Genomic DNA, 25,617 nt, shown 5'->3' with positions numbered 1-25,617 from the left:
TTCTTTTTTTCATTGTACTTGATGTTACCGATGTGAGATGTGTACCATACACCCATAACTTATGTCAGCTAATGCAAATCCATGGAAGGTCTGTAACCAAATGGCCCTAGCTGCAGTTGTTTTTGTAATTTTGTTTGTTTGTCTTTATATGTTCCAATTTAAAAATAAAGTTAAAAAATGCATATACTTATCATAGCACTACTCATACTTATTATAGTGGTGTATGCGTGACTGAGTAGCGGTTGGCATTTGAGACAATATGGCCAAGTTTGTGGTCTCTACAATTTAAGGTTTCTGATGCCAAGACTCTTTTATGGAAGAATAATTAGAAGAAAATGAAAATCAGTACAAATATAATAGGGTTCCAACTCCTTCAGTGCTTAGAAACCTAATAACAGGTGACAACGCAAACAGGAGCCTTATATGATAGGTAAAACTTCCTCACATTATCTTCTTAGACTTATTTTAACTTAAGAAGTGATTTTTGTGGTTGAAATACAAGCTTTAGAGTTTTGATCTGAGGCAAATACCATGCAAGGAATTTATGTATGTATTTTTCAAGGTAACTCCCTTCATTCACATTTCACACATTAAGTTTTCCTCTTTCTTTTCCTCTCTTTTACTGGGTCCAACAAGAAGACAGTGGCTTACCAAGTTGGTAATGATCTATTTTCATTGTGCTGTTTGTCAGGGTGCCAAAGATGGTGATAATGGAGATCTTCCTGATGGCCATCTCACACACATGTTCCAGGTATTCATCTCTCTGCTGAACATACATGTTGTTTTCTTCGGCTGGAGCGGTAATCAACTGCAGTAAAGGGTATGAAACAGAATAACAGTAAATAATAATATAATAAAGATAAACATATCAGACATGGATCAGTGTATAATTTACAATACTCACAATTAGTCTCCTTTTGCTTTCAAAATAGTCCAAAAAGGTAGCAAGAGTTCCTTTAGGTGGCGGTGGTCTCTTTGTTGGTTTCAGATACTCTTCTTTCTCAGGGTTCTTTGAAACTTTCTTTCCATTTTTCTTTCCCCCTTTTCCATCCTTTCCCCTCCTCTCCGCCTTGTCCTTTTTTGACAACTTGTCAGTCTTGTCCTTTTTCTTTTTTTTATCTGTCTTGTCCTGCCTGCCCTTACCTTTCTTGGTGGGCACTACCTCTGCCTCCTCTTCTGGATAACCATTTGTGGGTTCACCTACATTGTATTTATCCTTATAAGAATTACTATTTCCTTTATTGCCATTCTTTTTCTTGGATGGCTTAACTTTAGAAAGCTTGTGTTGTGTAGGTATGACATTGGTGTGTTTGTGACCATATTCCTTTTTGTCTGTGCCATATTTTCCTGTGTTGGCCTTGGTGTAATAAACAGGAAGGGTTGTGGGTGAGGTGGTGCTTTTGGTCTGGTATCTGTCCATACGGTTGTAGTAGTAGGGCTCAGTTGTTGTCTTGGGGGCTGGGATCCACTGCGGGGTAGTATGAGCTCTGGTGGTCCTCTGAGTGGTGGTGGCCTGTGTGGTGGTTGTGGTTTTCTGTGTTGTTGTTGTGGTAGAGCGGGTTGTTGTAGTTGTTGGCACTGAAGTGGTGGTGGTAGTTGCTTTGGTAGTAGTTGTGGTGGTGGTTGTTGGTATCGTTGGAGTTGGTGTAGTTGTAGTTGTTGTCTGAGATGGTCTCCGGATGGGTTTCCGCACCTCTTTTCTCCCCGGCTTCCTATCCATTGGTGGATCAACTTGGGGGCTGATGCTGGGGACTCCCTCAACCACCTGACCCTCCACCCCAGCCCCCTTACACTTCTGTACAAAGCCTTTTTGCCGGACTTTCTCCATTTTACGCATGGGCGACTGGTCAATAACTTCATACACAGCCTCCAGTCTGACAGGATATGGGTAGCGCTCCTCCAACTGTAGGGTCTTTTTAAGAAGGACCATCCCAAACTTTCCTTTCTCTAATTTGAGAAAGTTCATGAGCCTGGGAATAAGGGTTGTATCTAAAGGCTCTTCCATCACTTTGCCTTCATTAGTAATGCGTCGGATTTTCCCTCCCATCTCCCCTTCCTGGTGAAACATCACAATCTGATGCACGTGGCGCTCTGCCAACTCACAGTAAACCTCTGGTTTGAGAAGGCTCATCATCAATCTGTAGTAGCCATCAGAGTCATGGGGTGCGGAAATGACCAGCAGGCGGTTCTTCCCCACAAATGAGGCCAATAAATTCGGAGAACCAGCGCTGCTTGGCATACGGGATACTCTGGCCCTGGCTCCAGGTGTTCCATCATCTTGCTGGATTAGATTCCTAGACCCACCCTGCACTGGTCTTCTTTGTGCCAAGACCTTTCTGGAGTGCCCGTTCCTGGTAACATTTATGCCCATGTCTCCCTGCATTTGCTGCCGTGGATCACTGATCCATGAACCTGCTCCTGTTCTAATAATCTGACTCTGTTTTGATTTAAGTCTTGCTCGTTTTATGGACATCAGTCTGAGTTTGGCTTGTTTATCGGTCGGGCTGCTCTCTGACAGGAAAACTGCCCATGTCAATAGACTCAAAACTGTGAAACCAAGTATGTAACTTCCCCTCATGTTTGAAACCTTCACTTACGTCAGTAAAGAGATCCAATCCAGTAACGTGTCATGTGATTCTGGCTAAGATTTGATTTATTTATTTTGAAATAGGAACAGTTTAGAATTCTGATGCTCAGCGCAAAAAAGTGCAAAAGTCTGGTAGAACCATCAGCATCATTTTGGAGTCTTAACAAACAAAGAAAAACGCTTCAGTCAAGGTATCAGTGAGTTTAGGAATAATTTTACAAATCAGGTTTGGTTAAAAAAAAGTCAAATGAGATCGCTTTTCCCTCCCCCACAAAATATGAACATTAAGCACAATTACCTGTAAATGCATCTAGGTAACATTTCTTGAACATTCAGTGCTCGCGCTTCCACATTCCCATGAGAGTCAGTGAATCAAAGCAATGGGGCAATTACTTCTGCCCAGTGCGAGAGTATCTAATCTCATCGTTCCTGTATTAAAATGCTGACAGCAACTGCCATGAAGTAATGCTGGTTCTCAGTCTGTCAGAAATTGAGTCTCGAATAGGTTTGACAAGCGTAGTAAATTTAAAAAAAATTTTAATTCGTCGCAAATGTATCTGAATAAATGCACGTCGCAACAATGAGAATAATATAGAAAATACTTCCAAAAATATGGGGAAACTCCTCACTGCGAGGCTCCTTATCACTGTAAGCTTTCCCAGACATGTCAGAAAGTAACAGCCGCCTCCGCATCATCTGACGAGCGCACAGAAACCAGCCCATGCCTCTGTATGGAGTTATACATGTGACAAAATTCGGCGTGCGCATAATTGTATTTGGAGCGCTCAAAATGGGAGAGCTCTCGATGTGAAATCCGCTGCCCTGCTGCAATACTGGCATTGTGAACTACTGAGCTGAAGACTCTGGGACTGCCCATCTGATGACACCTGTTTTGTGATGTCACTAAAATGGCAACTCTGCTACATGTGAAAAGGAGGGTAAACCTGTTGAGTTTAAATGTGTGTTTTTAACATTTAACAAAGAATTGTTGTATTTGTATTACAGGATGGTGTGTGTTCTTCTCTGCTCCAAATTATACTAGTTGTTACAATATGTTGAGTGCACAAAGTTAATTTGTTCACGCTTGAACTTAGTTTTGTAAAGCAATATATCTTTCAAAGATTCATAATTTGTTTGTGTGTGCAAGAGCTCACTTGTTCTCTCTCCTCGTATGCCCTTTGTGTGCACTCTGAACTTTAGACCGCTTAGATTGCTTTTCCAACCGTATTCCGCCAAGTCCCCCATCCTACGCCAGGATTGGCTACTAGAAGCTGCTTACAAGTGCTCTGCGATTGGACAATTGAGGTGGCTACAGCAACCATGAACATCTCAGTGTAAATGTAGCAGAAGAGCCAACATGCACAATGCTCCAAGTTCAGTACACACTTCATATACTGTATGCGGTTATCATAACAAAAGACATTTACCCCATGGATTATAGACATACCTAAATACTGGAATACAAAGGCTTCACTTACTGTAATGTAAGCTTTCAAAATATAACAGCCTGTGATCATGCAATGCTAAGGATTTCTTTCTATTTTTGATATTTTTTTTACTTTTCGCAGTCTCAAACAATTGAGGTTCAATATACTGTACATTTAACTGTACATTGTACCCCAAACTATGACAGGAGACACAGTTAGCCTCTTTTCCTTCCATTTCTTCTCAATCAATTTTGCCAGAAGGGTTGTGGTAGATGCATAAACTTCATAAAACAGCATACTGAACATTTGAAAATACCCCACAACTTTGAAAGGCAATCATAATCATCTTTTCTAATATATAATCAAGAATAGAATGTTATATATATATATATATATATATATATATATATATATATATATATATATATATATATATATATATATCTATCAATATTTATAATATTCATAATATTTATAATATACAAGGCTGTCAAAAAATAGAGGGCACTCTAAAGAAGGTGGACAAAATAACATGTTCATTAAAGAAAATAATATTTCATTTAAAGGTTTAGTGGTTGCTGATCCATGGTAGATTGTAATCTGGTCACATTTATTTCAGTAAACTGCTCTATCAGAATATCTTGTGGGACAGATGGAAGTCAAATTAAGTTTCCCCAAAATTACACTATTACGCATGGGAGAGATTAAATTCATATTATTTCAGATGAATGTGGTAGCTAACATGGCCAAGCTAGTAGCTTCGTTAGTGTAACTTAGTAACCTAGATAACCAAATACTAGCCAAGATAACCATACTAAGAGAGCTACCCAGACAGTTAGCTAGCTAATAAGCCTATTGGCAGTGCACAGACTGTTCATGTGGTCATAGTGTGTTACACATTTCCTTTCTTGAAAACATACTACCCCCTTCTCCTCTTCCTCTTGTTTTTATTAGTATGATCTGTGGTCTAGCCAGCCAATCAAAATTGTCCACCTCATCTCTGATTGACACAAATTCTGGCATATTATGATGCTGTAACCACGTCGAGCAAACAAGCAGTCAAAGCTATGAGCGCACACAGAGTGGATAGGAGGAGAGAGCGAGTGAGATGTTACGCATGCAAAAAAAAAAACAGCGTAGTTACCTATATTTCAGAATTCTGTGCAAAATCACACTAAAATAAATTTTATTCAAGTGCCATATTGATTTTTGATAGCTCAAAGTTAAATAATCTGCAAGAAGATCCATTGTTTTATAAAACTGAGTTGACCCACATGCAAAATGCCTTTTTATGTGCCAAAAATAATATCATTTTGTGCACACAGAACATGTTTGTGCTATCAAAATATCATATTGCATGCTCAAAATATAATTTTGTGTGTGCAGAATTGTGGCATACATAGGACTCCATACAGCTGCGGGTTGCCAGTGTGCAGAAATTTACTTCTGCTGAGTATCCCGTTCTCTTGGAAGGATTTAAAAAAAAAAAATTCCAGACTAAGCTTAGTATTTTTACAATCATGCATTTACTCAGAAGGACCCATAATTGATAAAATTTTAGGAGTTTGCAAATAAGTCTGCAGGACTGATCAACTTTAGTCATAACTTTTGTACAGGATAAAGCATTCTTTTCCAAGATTGCTTAGATGCTGAACCGAAGATGTTCCCTTTACAAAAAGCTTCACTATGGTGCTGTGCTGCTAAGCGCTATGGGGAACAATCCTAGTTGTGACCGAGCTGTGAATAATGTGTGTAACACGTCAATGAACATTGACCGGAATTTATAGCCTCGGCTGATGTAATCATTAGATGCACCTGAGGCCAGGCTATAAATGGATGCGTCACCAGGTGTCGTCTTTTTTCAGAGCGATTCTGTGGCTGTGTGTTTCACAAACCCTGTCAAAACTATCTTTCCTCTGTTAGGAGTTAGAATTAGTTTGGCAGTGTGCAGTGAACCTTTTCTCTTCTGTTTAGAAAATATATTCTAAACAGAAGAGAAAAGGTTCACTGCACACTGCCAAACTAATTCTAACAAACTAATTCTAACTCCTAACAGAGGAAAGATAGTAAAAATAAAAAAAAGAGAGAATGACTGAAAGCCGCAAACGACATGCATCAGTTTTTGCTCTGTTTGTTTGGGGGAAGAGCACGCTGCTCTCGTGTTGCAGCAGGGCGGGTGCGAGCACTGCGATTTGCTTTCAGGTAAAGTGCTTCGCACTCGCCTCGCTTGCTTCCGGGAGTCAGCACTCACGAAAAAAATGAATAAAAAGAGATCGTTCGTGGGGCTCTTGCATGGATTTGGCTGAGGAGCAAGAGACGGGTTTATCCCTTTCTCTCGCTCTCTCCCCAAACCCAGCTGGTCCTTCACATGATCTCAAAGCGCGTTCCGACACTTCTTCGGATCATGAGGAGGATCGCGATTCTCTTCCCGCCTCCGAGCTTTCCGTCTGTGATAAAAGATCTACGGAGGAATTGCTCGATGTTGTTACTCGTGCGGCTGCCAGACTCCAGTTGGACTGGCCACGCAAAAAAGAGACCCCCAAACCCTCCAAATTAGGGGATAGATTTGATCTTCCAGTCTAAGAAAGGGAACACCTCATGAGTTCCTTCCCTTCTTTGATAACCTCCATGAAGAGCTTTCTCGCTCATGGAGGAACCCCTAAAAAAAAAAAAAAAAAGATTTCTTCCCGTGTTCACATACCCTCGACGTCATTATATTCGACTATCGTGGGTGCTGAGGCACGGGGGTATTCAGTGATGCCGCCGGTCGGAGATACGCTTGCGGGCTCGGCATCGTCACTTAAGAAGCCCTCTCTCCCCTCAAAGCCTTGTAGGACAACCTCCACTTTAGTGGGAAGGGCTTATCAAGCAGCAGGTCAGGCTGGTGCTGCTCTGCACACTATGCTGTTTTACAGGCGTACCAGGCTGACCTCCTGGACTACCTGAGTGTGGGTTCTGCGCTTGACGAGCAAGCCTCAGACCCGCCTCGGTCCTGTCTGAAGGGAGGCTCAAAAGCAAAGCGAGGCAAGTCGTGCTCCTCCTCCCAGGGATTGGGGACAGTCTCGCCGCCCTCGCCAGCCCCCGAAGCAAGACCTCAGGACTATAATTTGTAGTAAGAGAAAACCCTGATGGTCTTGCACCTAGATTAGGGAGTAGCTCCCCTCGGGATGGGGCGCGTGCTTCACTTCACCCCTCCCGGTAGCCCCTCGAAGCCCCTCCATTCCCGCCACCTCTTGGTGTTTCGGATTGCAGAGGCTTCCGTCAAAATTGGGTGTTTTCGCTGTTCCTGCATTTTATTCACGACATGAAACACTCGACAACCCCTCAACAGGAAGTGTTAAAATCGAATACCCATCTCAGAGATCCTGGCAGCGTGGAAACTTCTGCCAGATATATTATTTTCTGTGGGTCTTATAAGGGCGTCAGGATTTAATTAACTCGCCGCTTTTCCGTGTTTCGACGGCGTGTTCTCACTACCGTAAACCGGATTTATTTTTTTATGTAAAAAAACCCCTCAAATCTCCTGGTTAAAGGGGCCATGGTATGTGTTCCCCTTCCAGAGAGAGAGTTAGGTTATTACACTAAATACTTCCCGTTTCCCATGGAGGGTGAGGGGTGGCGTCTGGCTTAGATCTTAAAGCTTGAACAACCCGTGGGTGTTCAAGTCCTAGATGATGCCTATCAAGACGGTCGTGTCTCAAGCCCTACAACTCATTTGGCTGGTCACCATCGATCTTATGACGCACTTCTATACTTCATTTAGAAGTTCTGCCACAACATGGAAAGTTCCTGAGGTTCGCTTCCGGGGGCGAAGTCTTCCAGTGTCAGGTTCTTTCACTCGGCCTAGCCCTTTTTACCCACACATTCACAATGCATGATGTAGCTGGCTCCTTGCGACTCGGGGCATCTGCATTCTGAATTATGTAGACGACTGGCTGATCCTAGCACAGTTCCAGGAACTGGCAGTTCAGCACAGGGACATCGTCTTAGCTCATCTGTTTCTCTGGGGTTGAGGCTCAACGCCAAGAAAAGCGTCCTCTCTCCCACTCAGAACACTGTCTATCGGGGCATCGTATGGAGTTCAATCACAATGCAGGCACAACTGTCTCCCACTAGGATTGAGTCCATTCAGATCACCCTGAGCAAAGTCAGGCTAGGTCAAGGTTGCACTGTTATCAGTATCAACGATTTCCAGGTCTCAGGGCGACCACGTCCTTGGTGATCCCTCTGGACCTTCTGCTCATGAGACCGTTTTTGTTGTGGACCAAAGCCAGGGGATATCTTCTAAGGGCCAAAACCCCTAGGCTAATAAGGGTTACGTGCCTCAGGCTTCGTTCCCTTTCTATGTGGTTCAGACCCCAGTTTTCTGCCTTGGGTCCCACTCTAGGTGCGTCTTGTTGTCGCAGGCTGCTAACGACAGACGCCTCCCTGACAGGCGGGGTAGCGGCCTTAAGTGGTCGTCCAGCTTAAGGGGATAGGAGGGTCGTCAGCTCGGTTGTCACAGTCACTGTCTTGGGTTGATGGCTGTATTTCTGGCCCTGAAATACCTCCTCCTGAGGCTGCCATGTCTTGGTGCGGGTGGAAAATACAGCGGTAGCCTCTTACATAAATCATCAAGGAGACCCACGTTCTTGTCAGCTGTATTTCTGACGCGTCGGATTCTCCTTAGGGCCCAGGGAAAGCTCCTGTCACTCAGGTCAGTTATATCCCTGGATGCCCGTATGTGGGAGCAGATTTACTGTCCAGACAAAAAATACCAACGGGGGACTTAAGAACTCCACCCTAAGGTAGTAGTTGCCCAGAGTTCGCCAGCAAGGGTTTTTGGCCTCTTACTGATAGCACCGCGCTGGCCAAACAGGGCTTGGTTCTCGGAGCTAATCTCTTCCCTCAACGGCTCGCCTTGGGCAATTCCGAACAACAAGGATCTTCTATCTCAGGCACAGGGAAATATTTCATCCCTGCCCTGAATTGTGGAATCTTTCATGTTTGGCCCCTAAGGGTACTAACTGAGGGACACAGAGCTTTCTCCTGAGGTTATCGAGACCTTTTTAAATGCCGGGCTTTTTCCACTTGGAACAAGTTTGGGTGAGATCTTAGGGCAGAAGAGGACCTCTTCGCCTCTATGAATAGTGCAATGTCTCCTCTACTTCTCCCTGAAATCATCCAGCACCCTTGGGTCTGGACGTTAAGACACATTCATGACCCAGAATGTGTCTGTATGCGTTTCTTTCCCCCATTTCTCTGCTCCCGGGAGTCTTGGCAATGTTCACCAGCAAGGGTCTTGCCTCCATTTAATGACGCTGCGCTGGCCGAACGAGATATGTTTCTCGGAGTTAATACCTCTCCTCGACGGCTCGCCTTGGGCGATTTCGAACAGGGAGGACCTTCTCATCCTTGGCCCGAATTGTGAAACCTTTCATGTCTGGGGGGGCTGATCGTGGTGACGCATACATAGCACAAATGCGCCTGCATGCGTTTCCTTCTACTAAAGTTCATATTACAGAACCAGCTAAGTTTGCTTCAGTTCTGGATTTTCTGTAGAAAGAACTGTCAGTGGGCACTTACCTCGCCACTGCCAGGTTCTACAGTATGTGGCCACTGTGGTTTGCCACGGCTTGGTGGGCGGGGTGCCCTCTAAGAGGCATCCTCATTATTGCCCGGGCCTACGAGGCACGCGGTCAAGCTTCACCAGTAGGTTTTAGGGCGCACTCTACCAGAGGGCTCTCCACCTCTAAAACCTTGGCTACTGGTCTCCCTCTGCAGCAAGTTTGTGATGCGGCAGGTTGTCCTCTCCACACACATTCATTACATTTTTATAGTTTGGTTGTTCTGCCACTCCGGGCTCTTATGCCCTTGAGTTGACATCTCAAGCTCATGTCTGGACAAGTTTGTGATGCGGCAGGCTGGTCCTCTCCGCTCACATTCATCAGTTTTTATGACAAGTTTGTGTTGCGATAGGGTTCTCTTCGCACACATTCATCGAACTTTATGGGTTAGATGCTTTGCTACTCCGGACACTTATGTCCTTGAGTTGACATCTCAGCCCATGCCTAAACAAGTTTGTGATGCGGCAGGTTGTCCTCTCCGCACACATTCATTGGACTTTTATAGTTTGGATGTTCTGCACTCCGGGCTCTTATGCCCTTGAGTCGACATCTCAGGTCATGCCTGAACAAGTATGTGATGCGGCAGGCTGGTCCTCTCCGCTCACATTCATCAGTTTTTATGGCAAGTTTGTGTTGCGATAGGGTTCTCTTCGCACACATTCATCGAACTTTATGGGTTAGATGCTTTGCTACTCCGGACTCTTATGTCCTTAAGTCGACATCTCAGCCCATGCCTAAACAAGTTTGTGATGCGGCAGGTTGTCCTCTCCGCACACATTCATTGGACTTTTATAGTTTGGATGTTCTGCACTCCGGGCTCTTATGCCCTTGAGTCGACATCTCAGGTCATGCCTGAACAAGTTTGTGATGCGGCAGGCTGGTCCTCTCCGCACACATTCATCAAAATTTAATGGTTTAGATGTTTATGCTACTCCAGGCTCTTATGCCCTTGAGTCGACATCTCAAGCTCATGTCTGAGACCTCTCACGTTTTTGTGAGTACACTGCACATCCGTAGGGGTCCGGGCAGCCCCCAGTGCGGCGGCGTGGGTATTGCGTTCCCCATAGCGCTTAGCAGCACAGCATCATAGTGAAGCTTTTCGTAAAGGGAACGTCTCGGATTACATGTGTTACATGCTGCGCTTCTTTGCCGCACTGGGACGTCCCAGGACTTCTCTTCAAAAAGAAGTATCTGACAACACCTAGTGATGCATCCATTTATAGCCTGGCCTCAGGTGCATCTAATGATTACATCAGCCGAGGCTATAAATTCCAGACAATGTTCATTGATGTGTTACACACATTATTCACAGCTCGGTCACAACTAGGATTGTTCCCCATAGCGCTTAGCAGGGAGCATCTCGTTCCGCTTTTTTCAGGGAACAAGGGTTACACATGTAACCCGAGACGTTTTTATGAATGGATATATCGTAAATATAATTAGCTACTGGCAACCCAGAGAAAATGTGATAACCAATAATCGTGGTAGGGTCACTTAACAGCTGGGCTAGGATCAGATTTCATGCAGAGAAAAGACAACAGCTTCAGCGGTGTTGTCAAAACAATATGGGCGTCCTCACTTCACCTACAGAGAACTTTACATTAACTGATAATAATCATCTGAATCAGTTCAGTCTAAAACAATTGTCATCGCAAAATTACTATTTAATTACTTATATTGTTTCATTAATAGATATATATATATATATATATATATAGTCGTTGATTCGTTTTCGTAATGATTAGTGATTAGTGCTGCCTTTATGTGATTTTTGGGGCTTCTGAGGTCTGGTCACCATTCACTTGCATTGAAAGGACCCACATAGCTGAGATATTCTTCTTAAAATCTTCGTTTGTGTTCAGCAGAAGAAAAGTCATACACATCTGGGATGGCATGAAAGCGAGTAAATGATGAGGAATTTTCATTTTTGGGTGAATTATCCCTTTAACACATGCATCAATGTGAGCAGCACATGCTAAAATTCTTTTTTTCTTCTTGCCACATGTGACACTTAATACAGTACATAAGTCTGTAATGAAAACCATTTGTGAAAACAGCTATTAAAGATCATCACATCATGTAAACAAAGCAATAGAAATGAGAACTTGCAAATGACTCATATATTGACTCAATTCTCAGAAATGTTAAATAAAATGAGAAACTTTAACACTGCACATCTTTGTGTGTATATTAGTCATTACTAATTCCTATTCCAAGATGGAATGTACAGGCCTTTTTCACATTTGGTTGAGAAAATCTGCAAAATTCAGAAAAATCTGCGGACATTTCTGAGTTCTAAAGGCCTATATTCTGTGTGGTCCTGCTAATTGCGTTTCCATTCATCTAGAGGTGGGACAAAAAGTGGAATATTATCAGAATAAAAATGGACCATCACAGATTTGCCTTGATTTGCCAGATTTTTGACTTTGAAAATAAAATAAATGTTAGCATTCGCTGAAATATGGTTGTGTAGGAGATCATAAAATAAGTGCATGTCTTTACAACAAAGTTACAAAAATAAACAAAGATGAGGGATATTAGCATTGGAAGCTAACATCCATCCCACAACCATACCCTGATACAAGTAGACACAGCGGCAATGTTCAAAGTTCTTTCAGTTCCACTGAACTGTAATTGGCTCTTGGGGTAATGGTGCCCAGAACCTACAATGCCCTGTAATTAGATTTGATTGAAGAGGATATGAGCAACTACATTTAGCATAAAATAGCAAGAATAAAATAGAATAAAATGATCTAGTTTCATTTTTTTAGTCAACACTTAAAGGGATAGTTAATACAAAACTGAAAATTCTCTCATCATTTACTCACCATCATGCCATCCCAGATGTGTATGACTTTCTTCACCTGAACACAAACAAAGATTTAAAGGAATATTTCAGCTCTGTAGGTCATGTGAATGGGTACCAAAAATGTAAAAGTAATCCATAAGACTTCAATGGTTAAATCCAGGTCTTCAGAAACAATATGATAGGTGTGGGTAAGAAACAGATAATGTTTAAGTCTTTTTTCACAATAAATTCTACTCTCTGCCAAGTTAATGGCAATATGAACAAAGAATGCAAATTGGCAAAAGCAAAAGAACAAAGTGAAAATGAGAGTGGCGATTTACACCTGTCATATCTCTTCTGCAGATATGGATAACTTTTATGCTGCCTTTATGTGACTTTTGGAGCTTCAACATTTTGGTACCATTCACATGCATTGTATGGACCAACAGAGCTGAAATGATTTCCCAAACATTTTTGTTTGTGTTCAGCAGAAGAAAGAAAGTCATACATATCTGGGAATGCATGAGGGTGAGTAAATGATGAGATAATTTTTATTTTGGGTGAGCTATCCCTTTAATGCATACTGAGCTTAGTATACTATTACATACCAACTGGAGTATATATTCAGAAACATATATTACACATTTAACATCATAAACAGGAAAATACATTTACGATGTATATATATGCCAACATACTATAATGAATCTATACAACGACCTTGCTGCCTTGTGTTTACATATGGAGACAGACGTCTACATTTTGCTCTAACTACACCTATGAACTCACAGTTCTCTCTCAGTCTAATACACAGCTGCTCTTGTTTCTGAAAGTTAAGTCATTATCGTAAACTTTGTGAGAAAGGTAATTAAACTGAAAATTAAATTGAAGGGCAGACACATTCATCAAATAATGAAACAATTTGACCCAGACTAGATCCATATACCAGTAGACCTAGATTTTGATTATCAATCTACTCTACCTCCCGTAACAAAGAGCCACATTTAATGTTTGGAACATTTTATACACAAACAAGCCATGCACAGAATCAACCTCAATGAATTTAAAATAATCAAGATTTGATCCACAAAAAGCTCTTGGTTTTGTATTAATTTGTTATGACAAACATATAAATATTTAGTTTGTGTGTGTGTGTGTGTGTGTGTGTGTGTGTGTGTGTGTGTGTGTGTGTATGTGTGAGCGTGTATTTATCACTTTGTGGGGACCAAATGTCCCCATAAGGATAGTAAAACCCGAAATTTTTGACCTTGTGGGGACATTTTGTCGGTCCCCATGAGGAAAACAGCTTATAAATCATACTAAATTATGTTTTTTGAAAATGTAAAAATGCAGAAAGTTTTCTGGTAGGGTTAGGTTTAGGGGTAGGGTTGGGTTTAGGGGATAGAATATAAAGTTTGTACAGTATAAAAACCATTATGTCTATGGAAAGTCCCCATAAAACATGGAAACACAACATGTGTGTGTGTGTGTGTGTGTGTGTGTGTGTGTGTGAGCGTGTATTTATCACTTTGTGGGGACCAAATGTCCCCATAAGGATAGTAAAACCCGAAATTTTTGACCTTGTGGGGACATAAACAGTTTTTTGAAAATGTAAAAATGCAGAAAGTTTTCTGTGAGGTTTAGGTTTAGGGGTAGGGTTAGGTTTAGGGGATAGAATATAAAGTTTGTACAGTATAAAAACCATTATGTCTATGGAAAGTCCCCATAAAACATGGAAACACAACTGTGTGTGTGTGTGTGTGTGTGTGTGTGTGTGTGTGTGTGTGTGTGTGATTTAAAAGTTCGATTAAAACAATAATGCATAAATTTTACCATTGCGAAGAAAAAATCTCCAGAATCCGGTTACTGTTGTAACCTCCTTTCCCTGATGGAGGGTATCATGACGCCACGCACTAAACCATGTTACGTGAGCTGCCGATACAAGAAGCAACTGTATCGGCCGCACCTAACCCTCCCCAACCCCCCAAAAATGTCATATACAGTTCTTAGGATCCCAGCACCCCTGAGTGGGGAACAAGTGACATGACTATCATGGGAGCAAGCTATCAGCCAGCGGCCTTTTCTCTCTCTCTATGTTTCTCGTCATAGAGCATAAAGCGGCTGGGGCTTATATCTTAACGCTATAAAATTTGTCGGGGAAGGCATTCTATTCCGTTCCTATTCTTTCAGGGGAAAATACTCTGAGGAGACCACATCCTGCCCAGGCTGGGGGGAGGTAACATTTGGCCAATACATCACAAGGGTTGTCAAGCCTCACGTGGAAGTGGTGCTATGGTAGGTCCTACCTAGTAAGGGAGGAGCTCTAAAAACACAGCGACCGGGGGCAGAGAGACTGCTCAAGGGAGACGCAAGTCCGCCAACAGGGGGACCATACCATCGAAAATACATCACAGGAAGTTGCCTGAAAAGGAAATTAGGCCTGTGGAGCCCCACAGAGCAGCTCGAAGGGGGTTCTATGAAGGCCCGAGAGGACCACTGAGAGATCCCAGGAGCAGCCTCCCCTCCAACCTCTCTTGCAGGAATGAAAGCACTGACCGAACTGCGCATCTCTGCGGGTCTTCAGACTGGGAAGTACGGCAATTTGCGAACAAGCGGCACTTTAGGGCATAAAGCTGCCTGGTAGAGGGAGCTCTAGCTTTGTTGATCGTGTCTACAACCAGCGATGGTAGGTCACTCAGATCTACCGGGCGTGGCTGAGAGTGGCGCCCTGACCTGAGGTACCAATCGTCAAGCTGTGAAGGCTGTGGGGAGGACGGAGGGTTCCAATCCAACCCGATGCTCACAACAGCCCGGGAAAGCATGTCGGCCATCTGTGCATCAGCCTCAGACCGGGCGGGCTAACCCGAAGGTGGCAGCCCAGTCGAGTCTTCTGTGTCAGACGCATGGACGCTCTCTGATGCAGCGGCGACATCATCATCCAACTCAGGGGGCTCGAGGGAGGCGGACTTTCCGTGAGGCGAGCCGCCCTCACCTCGAACCCGGACAGAAGCAAGCGAGAGTGCTGGGGGTGGGTGATTCATGGGGAGATGCTGCCATCCCCAAATTGCCTCCATCGCCAACCGGGTTGTCCTCAATCCCGTGTGAAGAAAGAGCGACGCATGGGGCGGCTGGAGTGGCATTCACTTTGAGGAATGAAAGCCGCGACCGCAACATTGCCATGGTCATATTCTCGCAGTGAGTACATGTACCATCCACAAACGCTGTCTCGGTTCTGCACAACAGCTCGGCTCCGAAGAAAAAAATCTGACTGACAGACGCACGTCCGCTTCCCTTTATACACGTATGTCCAGGGGCGGAAATGTGATCTTTGTAAAAGCAAAGTGTTTTATTTGAGTTTAGATGCCACTGTATCAAAGCAAACCCCTAACCCTTATTGTAAGATTAATTAAAATTATGCATCCTATTTTTATGTGATGTAATTTAGCCTGTTAAAGTGCAAGCATATATGGTAATATTTAATTTTTATATACAAAATTATGGCGAAATCTCAAGTATTTGTTGTTCCGGCCTGCTTGCAGTTGGAGAGATCTCAGCAGCTGTAAAAATGAGAAAAACCCATAATTTCTTCAAATAAAATTCAAATATAGCTCAGACTGTACAGGAAGTGAATCTGTTCTCCATGTGAAATTATACCCTTTAGACAAATCATTCATTTTCCTTTCATAGATTGTGTGCTTTCTCTGCTTGCAACATGTACATTCGACCAAGCATTAGCAGTGTCATCCCTCTATGTTAGGCAAATAGATGATTCAAATTGTAAAACTTGACCAAACAGTGTCTCCGAGCAACTGAACTTGTAAAAGTGGATCCCTAAAGAAAGCTTTGATGAGATATTTATTTTTGCTAACAGTGTCAATGGCAGGTCATATAAATGCTATGTATGAAAGCTATCCTTCCACTAATGTTTACAAGCATGTTAAGGATATCGTAGGAGGTTTAATCCATCCTCTCCATCCATTATTAAAATGTTAGTTGTGGTAAATTAATGCAACAATCTTTTTTGTGGGTCTTACCATCACATGGAACAACAACAACAACAACAACATAGTTGGTACACACCTATCTTTGTTTTAGCCTGAGCACTCTGTAACAACCATGGAAATATACCATGGAAAAATTGTAATACTGTACCTCTACCATAATGATAATCCCACATTATTCTTTGAAATATCGTACAGTGCTATTTAAATACTGAAGCATATGAATATAATAACCAAACAGTACCCTGGTATATATTTAATTACCATGCAGTACTATGCTTTAATACAAACACAAAAACAAAGTTTAAAACTTGACACTTGACCATAAATATGAACAATAGTAATAGTGATGATTGTCTTAACAAGCCCCACTACTAAACAAAATAATGGCCTTAAATGGACCATAATAAGCATGACAATTCAGTTCAGTGAACTGTTTAAGTTCAGTTGGCTACAGCTCCTCATACATGTCATGTTGGCCTGCATGTGGGTTCATTCAGACAATTTAACTTTGATATGTACAAATATTTGAGTAAGAAACTGCTTTTAACTCTCAAGTTTCAGAGTTTGATCTATTGCTGAAGACCACAAGCATGGCAAAAATAAAGTATATTCCAGTTCTGCTCCTGTCATCAGTTTTCAGTCCCTGCATTCACATTTGGTTTATCCATAATGTGATCCAGACCATTGTGGATTTTACTGTTTAAACCACCTGTTTTTGGTTATAATAGAACAGAGTAGACTTAAAGGAATAGTTTACCCAAAAAACTAAATTCTCTCATAAGTGTGTCACTCTCATGCTATCCCAGATGTGTGACTTTCTTCTGCTGAACACGAATTAAGACGTTTAGAAAAATAACTCAAATTAATGGTGGCTAGAACTTTGAAGGTCCAAAAAAACATGTAAAGGAAGCATAAATGTAATCCATATAACTCTAGTGGTTTAATCCATGTCTTCAGAAGTGATTTGAAAGGTGTGGTTGAGAAACAGATCAATATTTAAGTCAGGTTTTTACTATAAATCTCTACTTTCATTTTCACTTTCACATTATTCTTTTGTTTTTGGCGATTCACATTTTTTTGTGCATATCACCACCTATAAAAACGGCATTTATAGTCAAAAATTACTTAAATATTGATCTGTTTCTCAACAACACCTATCATATCACTTCTGAAGACATGGATTAAACCACTGCAGTTGTATGGATTACTTAGATGTTGCCTTTATATTTTTTTTGGTTCATCAAAGTTCTGGCCACCATTCACTTGCATTGTGAGGACCTACAGAGCTGAAATATTCTTCTAAAAATCTTTGTGTTCAGCAGAAGAAAGAAAGTCATACACATCTGGAATGCATGAGGGTGAGTAAATAATGAGATAATTTTCGTTTTTGGGTGAACTATCCATTTAACAAGCAGTGTCTTTGCTTTTAATTTTAATACCGCACAGAGCGCTTTTCAAAAATTCTAGATCAAACAAACTAGTTTACTTCTTTTGAAAAGAATCCTCAGATCCTTCGATAAGGTATTTTTCAGCATGCTGGATTGAAGCTCAGAGTTGACGTTTAATTCTTAAAAGATTATTTTTTTTTATATATATTTTAAAGACTTTATTATTTGTTATTTATTTGGTGTACCTTTCAACATCAAATGCTTCCCAAAGAATGGTGTTTGAAGATGGATGGCCAGCTATTTTATATAAAACTTTTAAGGAGCCAATTCAGACTAGTGTTTGAATAAGGCATTCCACATTCAGGCATTAGAACAACATTCTGTGTGGAGCTCCAGGCAGACTGACCAACCTCTCCCACTCCTCGCCCCCACACATTCACCACTCTCCTAGTTTCCACTTCCTTTTAAAACACACACACGCATGCACGTGCGCGCACACACACACACACACACACACACACACACACACACACACACACACAAAGCACACACACAGAAAAGTATACAGAAAAGGCCAAGGTTACCTGTGTACACAGCAGAAAAAGTCCAGTCAGTCTACAGATGTAATGTTTGCATTTACAGTAATATGCTGTGCAATCCTACTTACCAAGATGTCTTATGTATGTTATTTAACACATTTTAGTGACCTTAACAGTGCATGACAAAAGAGTGGATTTTTCTATTATTTTTTATTTTATTTAGTTATTTGATATGTTAGCCGCTCCTGGAAACAGATCTTATTTTATTTTTTATTTTACCATACTATCATCCATATTCAATTATTCATTCATTCCTTTTAAGGGCAATCATTCAATAAAAATGTACAATATACCACCAAGAAGGTTGAGGCTAACATTCTGCCAAACATCTCCTTTTGTGTTCAACGCAGAAAAGAATGTCGAAATAAGGGTGAGTACATGTGAATTTTTTGGGTGAACTATTCCTTTAAGAGTTAAAAGTTTATCTATTAAAGACATTTGTGAAAGGCTAAATCTAAGGCTGTATTCATCATTCTTTGGATAAAAGCGTCTGCCAAATGCATAAATGTAAAATGTAATGTATTTGTATATCTTGAACACCTCACTGCAGGCAGGAATTAAAAGGTATTTAAAGGCAGGATAAACAATAATCTTATTAACTACTTGGACCAGTAGTTAAGAAACAGATGCAGTAATTAACAACTAATCGTGCAGCTTTAACCGTGTTTATTTTGTTTATTTATTTTCTCCTTCTTTTTGTTGTACCCAATCAGTTTCGATGAAGATTCTGATGCTTTCTATTTAAATCTAATACAACTGTCACCTTTTTATACAACTGATTTCCCTTACTTGTGTATAATCACACTTACTTTTGAAATATTCAGAGATAATCCTTCATAGGCCCTTTCCCACAGCAGGAACTAAAACCGTTTAAGGTACTTTTAGGGGAATTACTCGGTTTTAGTTGCTTTCACACATGAGGATCTATAGTGAATGTAGAAAGGAAGTCCCACCTTGCAGGTAAAACAGGCAATCACCTTTTAGAAACAGACAACACCTGTCAACCAACTCACTGACACACATGTGCATTTCGTGTTTTAGAGTAATATGAGGTCAACAACACTAAAAACACTAAGGATCTATAGTTCCTCTTAACCTTTTACAGGGAATTGTTTTTGCTCCGATCCTACTCCAGGGTAGGTACTTTTTGAGAGAACAGGAACAATGGGAGGTGCTGTGCCTGTGGTTCGTCAAAAACGTACGATGCACAATGCAGTGAGAAACAAGAAGAGTAGGCAGTTGCCATGAGTAAACAAACTTGTAGCTGCTAGCCTAGAATTGAGCTCATTTTCCAATTCCCTCAACAGAACTAACATAAAACCAACAAAGTTTCCAAGGAGTATCACCTGTTTCACATACTATATGCTGGTTGGCTTCAACGGGTGACAGGGCTTAAGTTTTAATTGCACATCTACTGTGACAGTGCAGCACTGTACAGAAAATAAAGTGATTTTCGAGTTTTCCTGTGATAACGGGATACCTATTCTAAAAGTAACTTTAATGAAATGTAATTTATATGAGGAAAGTGTTGTGTGCCTGCTACTGCATCAAGAAATGTTTTCATTCAATGGATGAGTAGTTCGATACAGTATTCATAAATGTCATAAAAGAGTCAACATATATTTTATCCTGCCGTCCTCCGTCAGTGTGGTTGTTTTTGTTGTTGTTGCTATTTTATCACACGTTCTAACAACATCAGAATAAAGACATTACATCATCACAGGGGTATTTTGTAGGTGCAAGAGGGAAAGTCTCTTCCGGAATGTAGTTAATCTAAAAAGTTCTTCCTGAAAGTCCCTATTAGGGAGGACCAGAACTCTAGGTGAGAAAGGGGCACTCAGAAAGGAAAGCACTCAGACATGTGTCTTTGACTGTTGTGGTTGGATGGTCTGTTGTAGTTCTTTAATAAGAACCATCAGCAGTGGTTTTGTCTCGAGGGGTTCAGACAGACAGGCGGTGTTTTTTCTCTGTGTGTACAGTATACCAGAGATGTGCTTTCACATCTGTGGTGAGCAGTGTTGGGGTAACCGGATAAATGTAATATGCAATACGCAATCAGATTACTTTTTTCAAGTAATGAATAAAGTAATGCAATATTTTTTATTTTAAACCATAATATCTGAGTTACTTTTAAATAAAGTAACACGTTACATTTGTGCACCTCTACTGTCCCTGTATTGTGAGAAATCAGGAGTAAAAGTGTTGGAATGCCCAACCAAGAAGCTGTAGCACCCAACAGTCAATGAATGTAGAAAGGAAGTCCCACCTTGCAGGTAAAACAGGCAATCACCTTTTAGAAACAGACAACACCTGTCAACCAACTCGCTGACACACATGTGCATTTCGTGTTTTAGAGTAATATGAGGTCAACAACACTAAAAACTATGTAAAAATTATGATCTAGCTCTAAATTACTATCTTCCTCTTTTTATGTCACAACATCATGATCACACTGGGCCTTTTTGTAGGTTTTGACAAAAACATCCTCTGACATCAAAATAAATGGACAACAGATAATACAGAAACAAATATTTATACATCGAATTCCTCCCAGTTTATTTATATTTGTAAAAGAAAAAAGACTTAGCTAAAGGGCTTACAGTAAGTAGCCCAGAACCTGATCCATGTGCACACAGCTACAAATTCAAGGTTTTTCTCCACATGCACAAACCAAATTACATACAACAGTGCCAGTTCTCCTGGTTTGGCTTCATTCATCCATTGAATGAAATGTCAGTGGCTACTATTTCCCACGTTCATGAGAATAACTGTATATGATGCTGAGTTTCCTTGCTACCATGTAGGAGTTTATCCGCAGTGCTGATCTCACCATGCTGAGCTGGAAATGTTTCCTTCTGTAGGTGTTTTTCATTGATCAAGGTCTGAATAAGCCACAGAAGCATGATTTCCACATATTATAAAACAGAATGTGCCTGGTGAGCTCTAACAACATTTGAAAATCTGCATTGAGTTTTACTGCTGGCAAAACATTATAAAATAGTAAACTCTGCCAAAATGTATTATTTTAACACAAGGACACTTTCTCTGGCATTTAATAGCCACTCTACAGAAGCCAAAATCTCACAGTAAGTGAACATCCCATTTAGTTTAAGCTAATTTAAGCAAAATTTTACTCCGCTATGCCAGAGTAAATAAAGTATGTTATATGTGTTGAATCAACACACTTAAAATATTAGAGACCTATTCTTTGCTTTTGTAAGTTTAGACAGGCTTGTTTCCAAAAATCCTTCAGTACTTTTCCAAAGCCTCTTCTTGTACAGACAGTCCATTTTTGATTGGCTCTGCTGCAGATGGAACGTGTTAAAGTTCAAATTTTTTGGAAACCTCAAGACTGCAATTATGTGACCCATGAGGAGATAGCTTGTAGTGAGAATGAACACACGTGCCTTCTATGGTGTAAATGCAACTGGAGTTTTGAATGCTACAATGGGTGCTTTTGTGATTCAGTTTTTCCATCTTAACCAATGTGACTTGCTGCTTATCAAATGTTTTCTTCAACTCTAATCCACTATTTAATTCATCAATAAAACCTGTTCAGGCTGAAATCATTCTGTTTTCACTCCTCTAAAGATCACATTCTGTGCATGCTCATTGCAATTATATCCATGTAGAAACTTCCTTGCATTGTTGAAGAGCTTAAACAAACCTCCTTGTATGATCACATAAAGACAGTATGACAAAAACAAATTGATCTAACAGACATTTTTATTGTAACTTTACAAGGCCAACTCATGGGCCTCCCTAGCAGTAAAGGCTAGCATTGACAAAGAGGGAATTGAATCACTCAACTAATTCATAAAATTCTTTCCAATAACCAAAACTAAAGCACTGAAAAGATTGTGTGATTCATTTAGACCATCATAGTTGTTTTGTGAATCAGTGCAAGCATGAAAATTTCCCCCTTAAATGGCAGCCAAAGGTCTCAGACCCCTAAATAATTTGAAGATTAATACAGTATGAGGTTATGAAAAGTAAAAGAATGTGGGGGAGATGAGTAGGTGGATTCAGCATGAAGAATATACTGTTTAAATAAAGGAAAAATCCCTGGGGGAAATACATGATGAATAGGAAGACATAAATATAAGGCACAACTAATTCTATACACAGAAATTACAGAAACGGTCAACTGCTGACAAATCTGCATTCTTGGCATAGATAAATTGAATGAACTCAAAACAACTTTGATTTGTGGTAAATTGGGGTAAATGGATCCCATACTCAAGAATGTATTTCCAAAATATGTGCTGAATTTCATTTCATTTGAGCTGTCTAACCAAATTACGTGTATGCTAACATTTAAGAAGCAACTCTAGGTGCAAAAGGGGGGTGAAAGCAAGACATTTTAAATCAAGAACTTCATTAGTTCCACAAGCAATGCAAAATTAGTCATGGCTTACATTATACATTGTGGTGCACGTGTACACAACAGGGAAATACTGTGACCTCTTCCACTGGACCTCTGAAAGCTAATTATTTATTTTTCAACGTAGATTTATTTTTACGAGATTACACAAGACCTACTGGTGCCTCGTGTCAAACATCCCTTTGTTTGATTTCAGTTGCCCAGTTGCCCTCCTTTAATAATTAGCCCATATTTCTTTAATATCTGTCACAAGAGACGCAATATAGGTAAAAACATCATACGCTTATATTCATAAGGATTTATTATAAACGATAAACATGTGAGGGTTTTGTGCCAACGTTGATGTTGCTAAAAAAAAAAAAAAATGTGGCTGTGATGCCACCTGCTGGATTTGCGCATTACTGCATATAAAATACATGCCTTAAAGGGATAGTTCACGTAAAAATTAAAAATTCTCTCATCATTAACTCACCCTCATGCCATCCCAGATGTGGATGACTTTCTTTATTCTGCTGAACACAAAAAACATTTTTAGAAGAATATTTAAGCTCTGTAGACCCTTACAATGCAAGTGAAGCGGTACCAACATTTTGAAGCTCCAGAATGCACATAAAGCAGTCTAAAAGTAACCGGTTAGACTCCAGTGGTTAAATCCATATCTTCAGATGCGATGTGAAAGATATGGATGAGAAACAGATTCAAATTTAAGTCCTTAATGAATAAAAATCCTCCTCCCTGCCCAGTAGGTGGTGATACACATGAAGAATGCAAATCACTAAAAAAAAAATGACTTAAATATTGAACTGTTTCTCACCCACACCTATCATATCGCTTCCGAAGATATAGATTTACCCACTGGAGCCGTATGGAATACTTTATGTCCTTTTGGAGCTTCAACATTTTGGTACCTATTCATTTGCATTGTGAGGAACTACAGAGCTGAAAAGGGACGGATCTACCAGGGTGGCAAACAGTGGCAAATGCCACCCTAAGAAAAGGCATTACCACCCCATTTGCCACCCCAGTATAAGTATACAAGTGTATAGAATATAAATGTAAGATTTTGACATTATGTAGGGGTTAAATCAGACAGGTTTTCACTGAGGAGCCGAGAATAAGGTTACGGCACATTACAGTGGTAGGGATAGTGACGTGGCAAGGGGAACAAAACGTCTCGTTTCTTCCATCGGGGAATGGAGGTTACAACAGTAACATGACGTTTTTTCTGCAGCTCATACTCTTTTCTGGGAATTAGAAAATAAATATATGTCCCCCGTTGTGATTTTGTTTTTAGACATTTCCGTTGCAGCAAAGAATTGAGGGTTGTGAGTGCCCACGATGGATACACCTCATGCATCCTCTGAATTCCCATGAAAGAAGGTCGCATAAGAAGGCTGCATTCGAAGTGTCCTACTTGCTTTTCTGAAACGAGACAGCCTCGGTGACGTATGCGGCCGACAAATGCAACAACCTCCGGAGTACGCAGCCTTCCCCACAGGTATTTTATTTGGAATAACCATGATATCCGATATAAAAATAAAACGCTTTTCAGATTGGTTTAATAATAATATTCTTTTGGTCTCTCAACTTGTAAATTCAAATGGTCATTTGTTTTCTTATTCTGAATTCTTAACTAAATATTGTATTCCTGTTACCCCACGAGACTTTGCCACAGTGATGGATGCCATCCCAAGTGGAGCTGTTGCACTGTTAAATAACTCCGCGGATTCCATACTCTCTTCTACCTCTTGGATACATCCTTGCGAGACAGCAATAGGGAAGATCTGTTTTTTTTTATCTAATCCCTCTCTAAGGAATAGTAAGATTAGACAACTTTTTCAGAATGATATTATTACTGTCCCTTCTGTAATATCATATTGGAGTAATTGTTTTAATGATATTCCCTGGAAGAAAGTGTGGTCTCTATCCAACAAATATTTAATCACTAATAAGGTTAAAGAGGTATCTTTCAGGTTGTTACATCGATATTACCCAGTCAATATTTATATAAAAAAAAATGTTTCCTGAGTTGGATCCCCTATGCTCCTTCTGTGGAGTTGAAGACGAGTCTACCTCACCTTTTTTGGGATTGTGTTTAGCTAATTTTTGGAAGAAATTTTGTCTGTTTGTACGTGCTTCTTTATTAGTCAATTTTTCTTTGGTATTTAAGGATGTTTTATTTGGATTTTATAATTCTGACAAGAATCTAAAGGACAAGTATTTTCTTATAAATCTATTTATTTTTCTAGCCAAGTTTTTTGTACACAAGTGTACATTTTTTGTCCGTCAAACCTCTTTTTATTATTTTTTGCAAAGATCTGAAATGTTATTTGGGTACTATCTCTTCTTCTAACAATGCCAAAGCTTTAAAGTCTGTTACATTGTGCACAAAAAAATAATATTTATGCTTTTTTATAATGAAAACCAAAATGGACTCAAGGCATTTCTCACTCTCTTGAATTTATTTTAAATTATATGTTACCTCTGGCTCAAATATATATATTTTTTATTTATTTATTTTTAAAATATATTATTTACTTATTTATTTTGTTTTAAAATTTTGTCTGTTTATTTTACTTGATTTTACTATCTTTTTTGCTTACTATTTATAAGTATGTTATTATTGTTTAATTCTGTTTTGAGATATAACTATGTATGTGCGGTTATATTTGTTCAATAAAGAAAAAAAAAAAAAAAAAAAAGAGTATACGCAGCCTTCCAAACGAGACACAGTGTTTCTTTCCTATATAAACTTAGTGTTTCATGGTTGGGTTGGTTGTGCGATGTGAGACTGGTGTTCGCGAGCTGTGCCATCTTGGTCAACGATGCTCTCG

General features: G+C 40.3%; 1 protein-coding gene across 2 annotated transcripts in view; it reads right to left on the bottom strand.

Annotated features, from left to right (window-relative positions):
* Positions 1-3,304, bottom strand: part of ccdc80 (coiled-coil domain containing 80) — a 46,064-nt gene extending 42,760 nt beyond the window's left edge. Inside the window, exons 1-3 of one of the 2 annotated variants that reach the window (XM_052142233.1) lie at positions 2,886-3,304; positions 905-2,746; positions 652-808 (exon numbers count right to left, since the gene is read on the bottom strand). In XM_052142233.1, coding sequence (XP_051998193.1) covers positions 652-808; positions 905-2,578 — 1,831 coding nt within the window. In that variant the 5' untranslated portion in view covers positions 2,579-2,746; positions 2,886-3,304. Of the gene's footprint in view, positions 1-651; positions 809-904 lie in introns of both variants that reach the window. The other variant, XM_052142232.1, reaches the window with a different exon arrangement.
* Between the last annotated feature and the right edge of the window lie 22,313 nt (positions 3,305-25,617).

Source organism: Xyrauchen texanus, chromosome 14 (genome assembly GCF_025860055.1).
Source record: "Xyrauchen texanus isolate HMW12.3.18 chromosome 14, RBS_HiC_50CHRs, whole genome shotgun sequence".
Lineage (NCBI taxonomy): Eukaryota > Metazoa > Chordata > Actinopteri > Cypriniformes > Catostomidae > Xyrauchen > Xyrauchen texanus.
The sequence above is the reverse complement of the archived record's forward strand: the minus strand, read 5'-3'. Positions and strand labels throughout refer to the sequence as shown.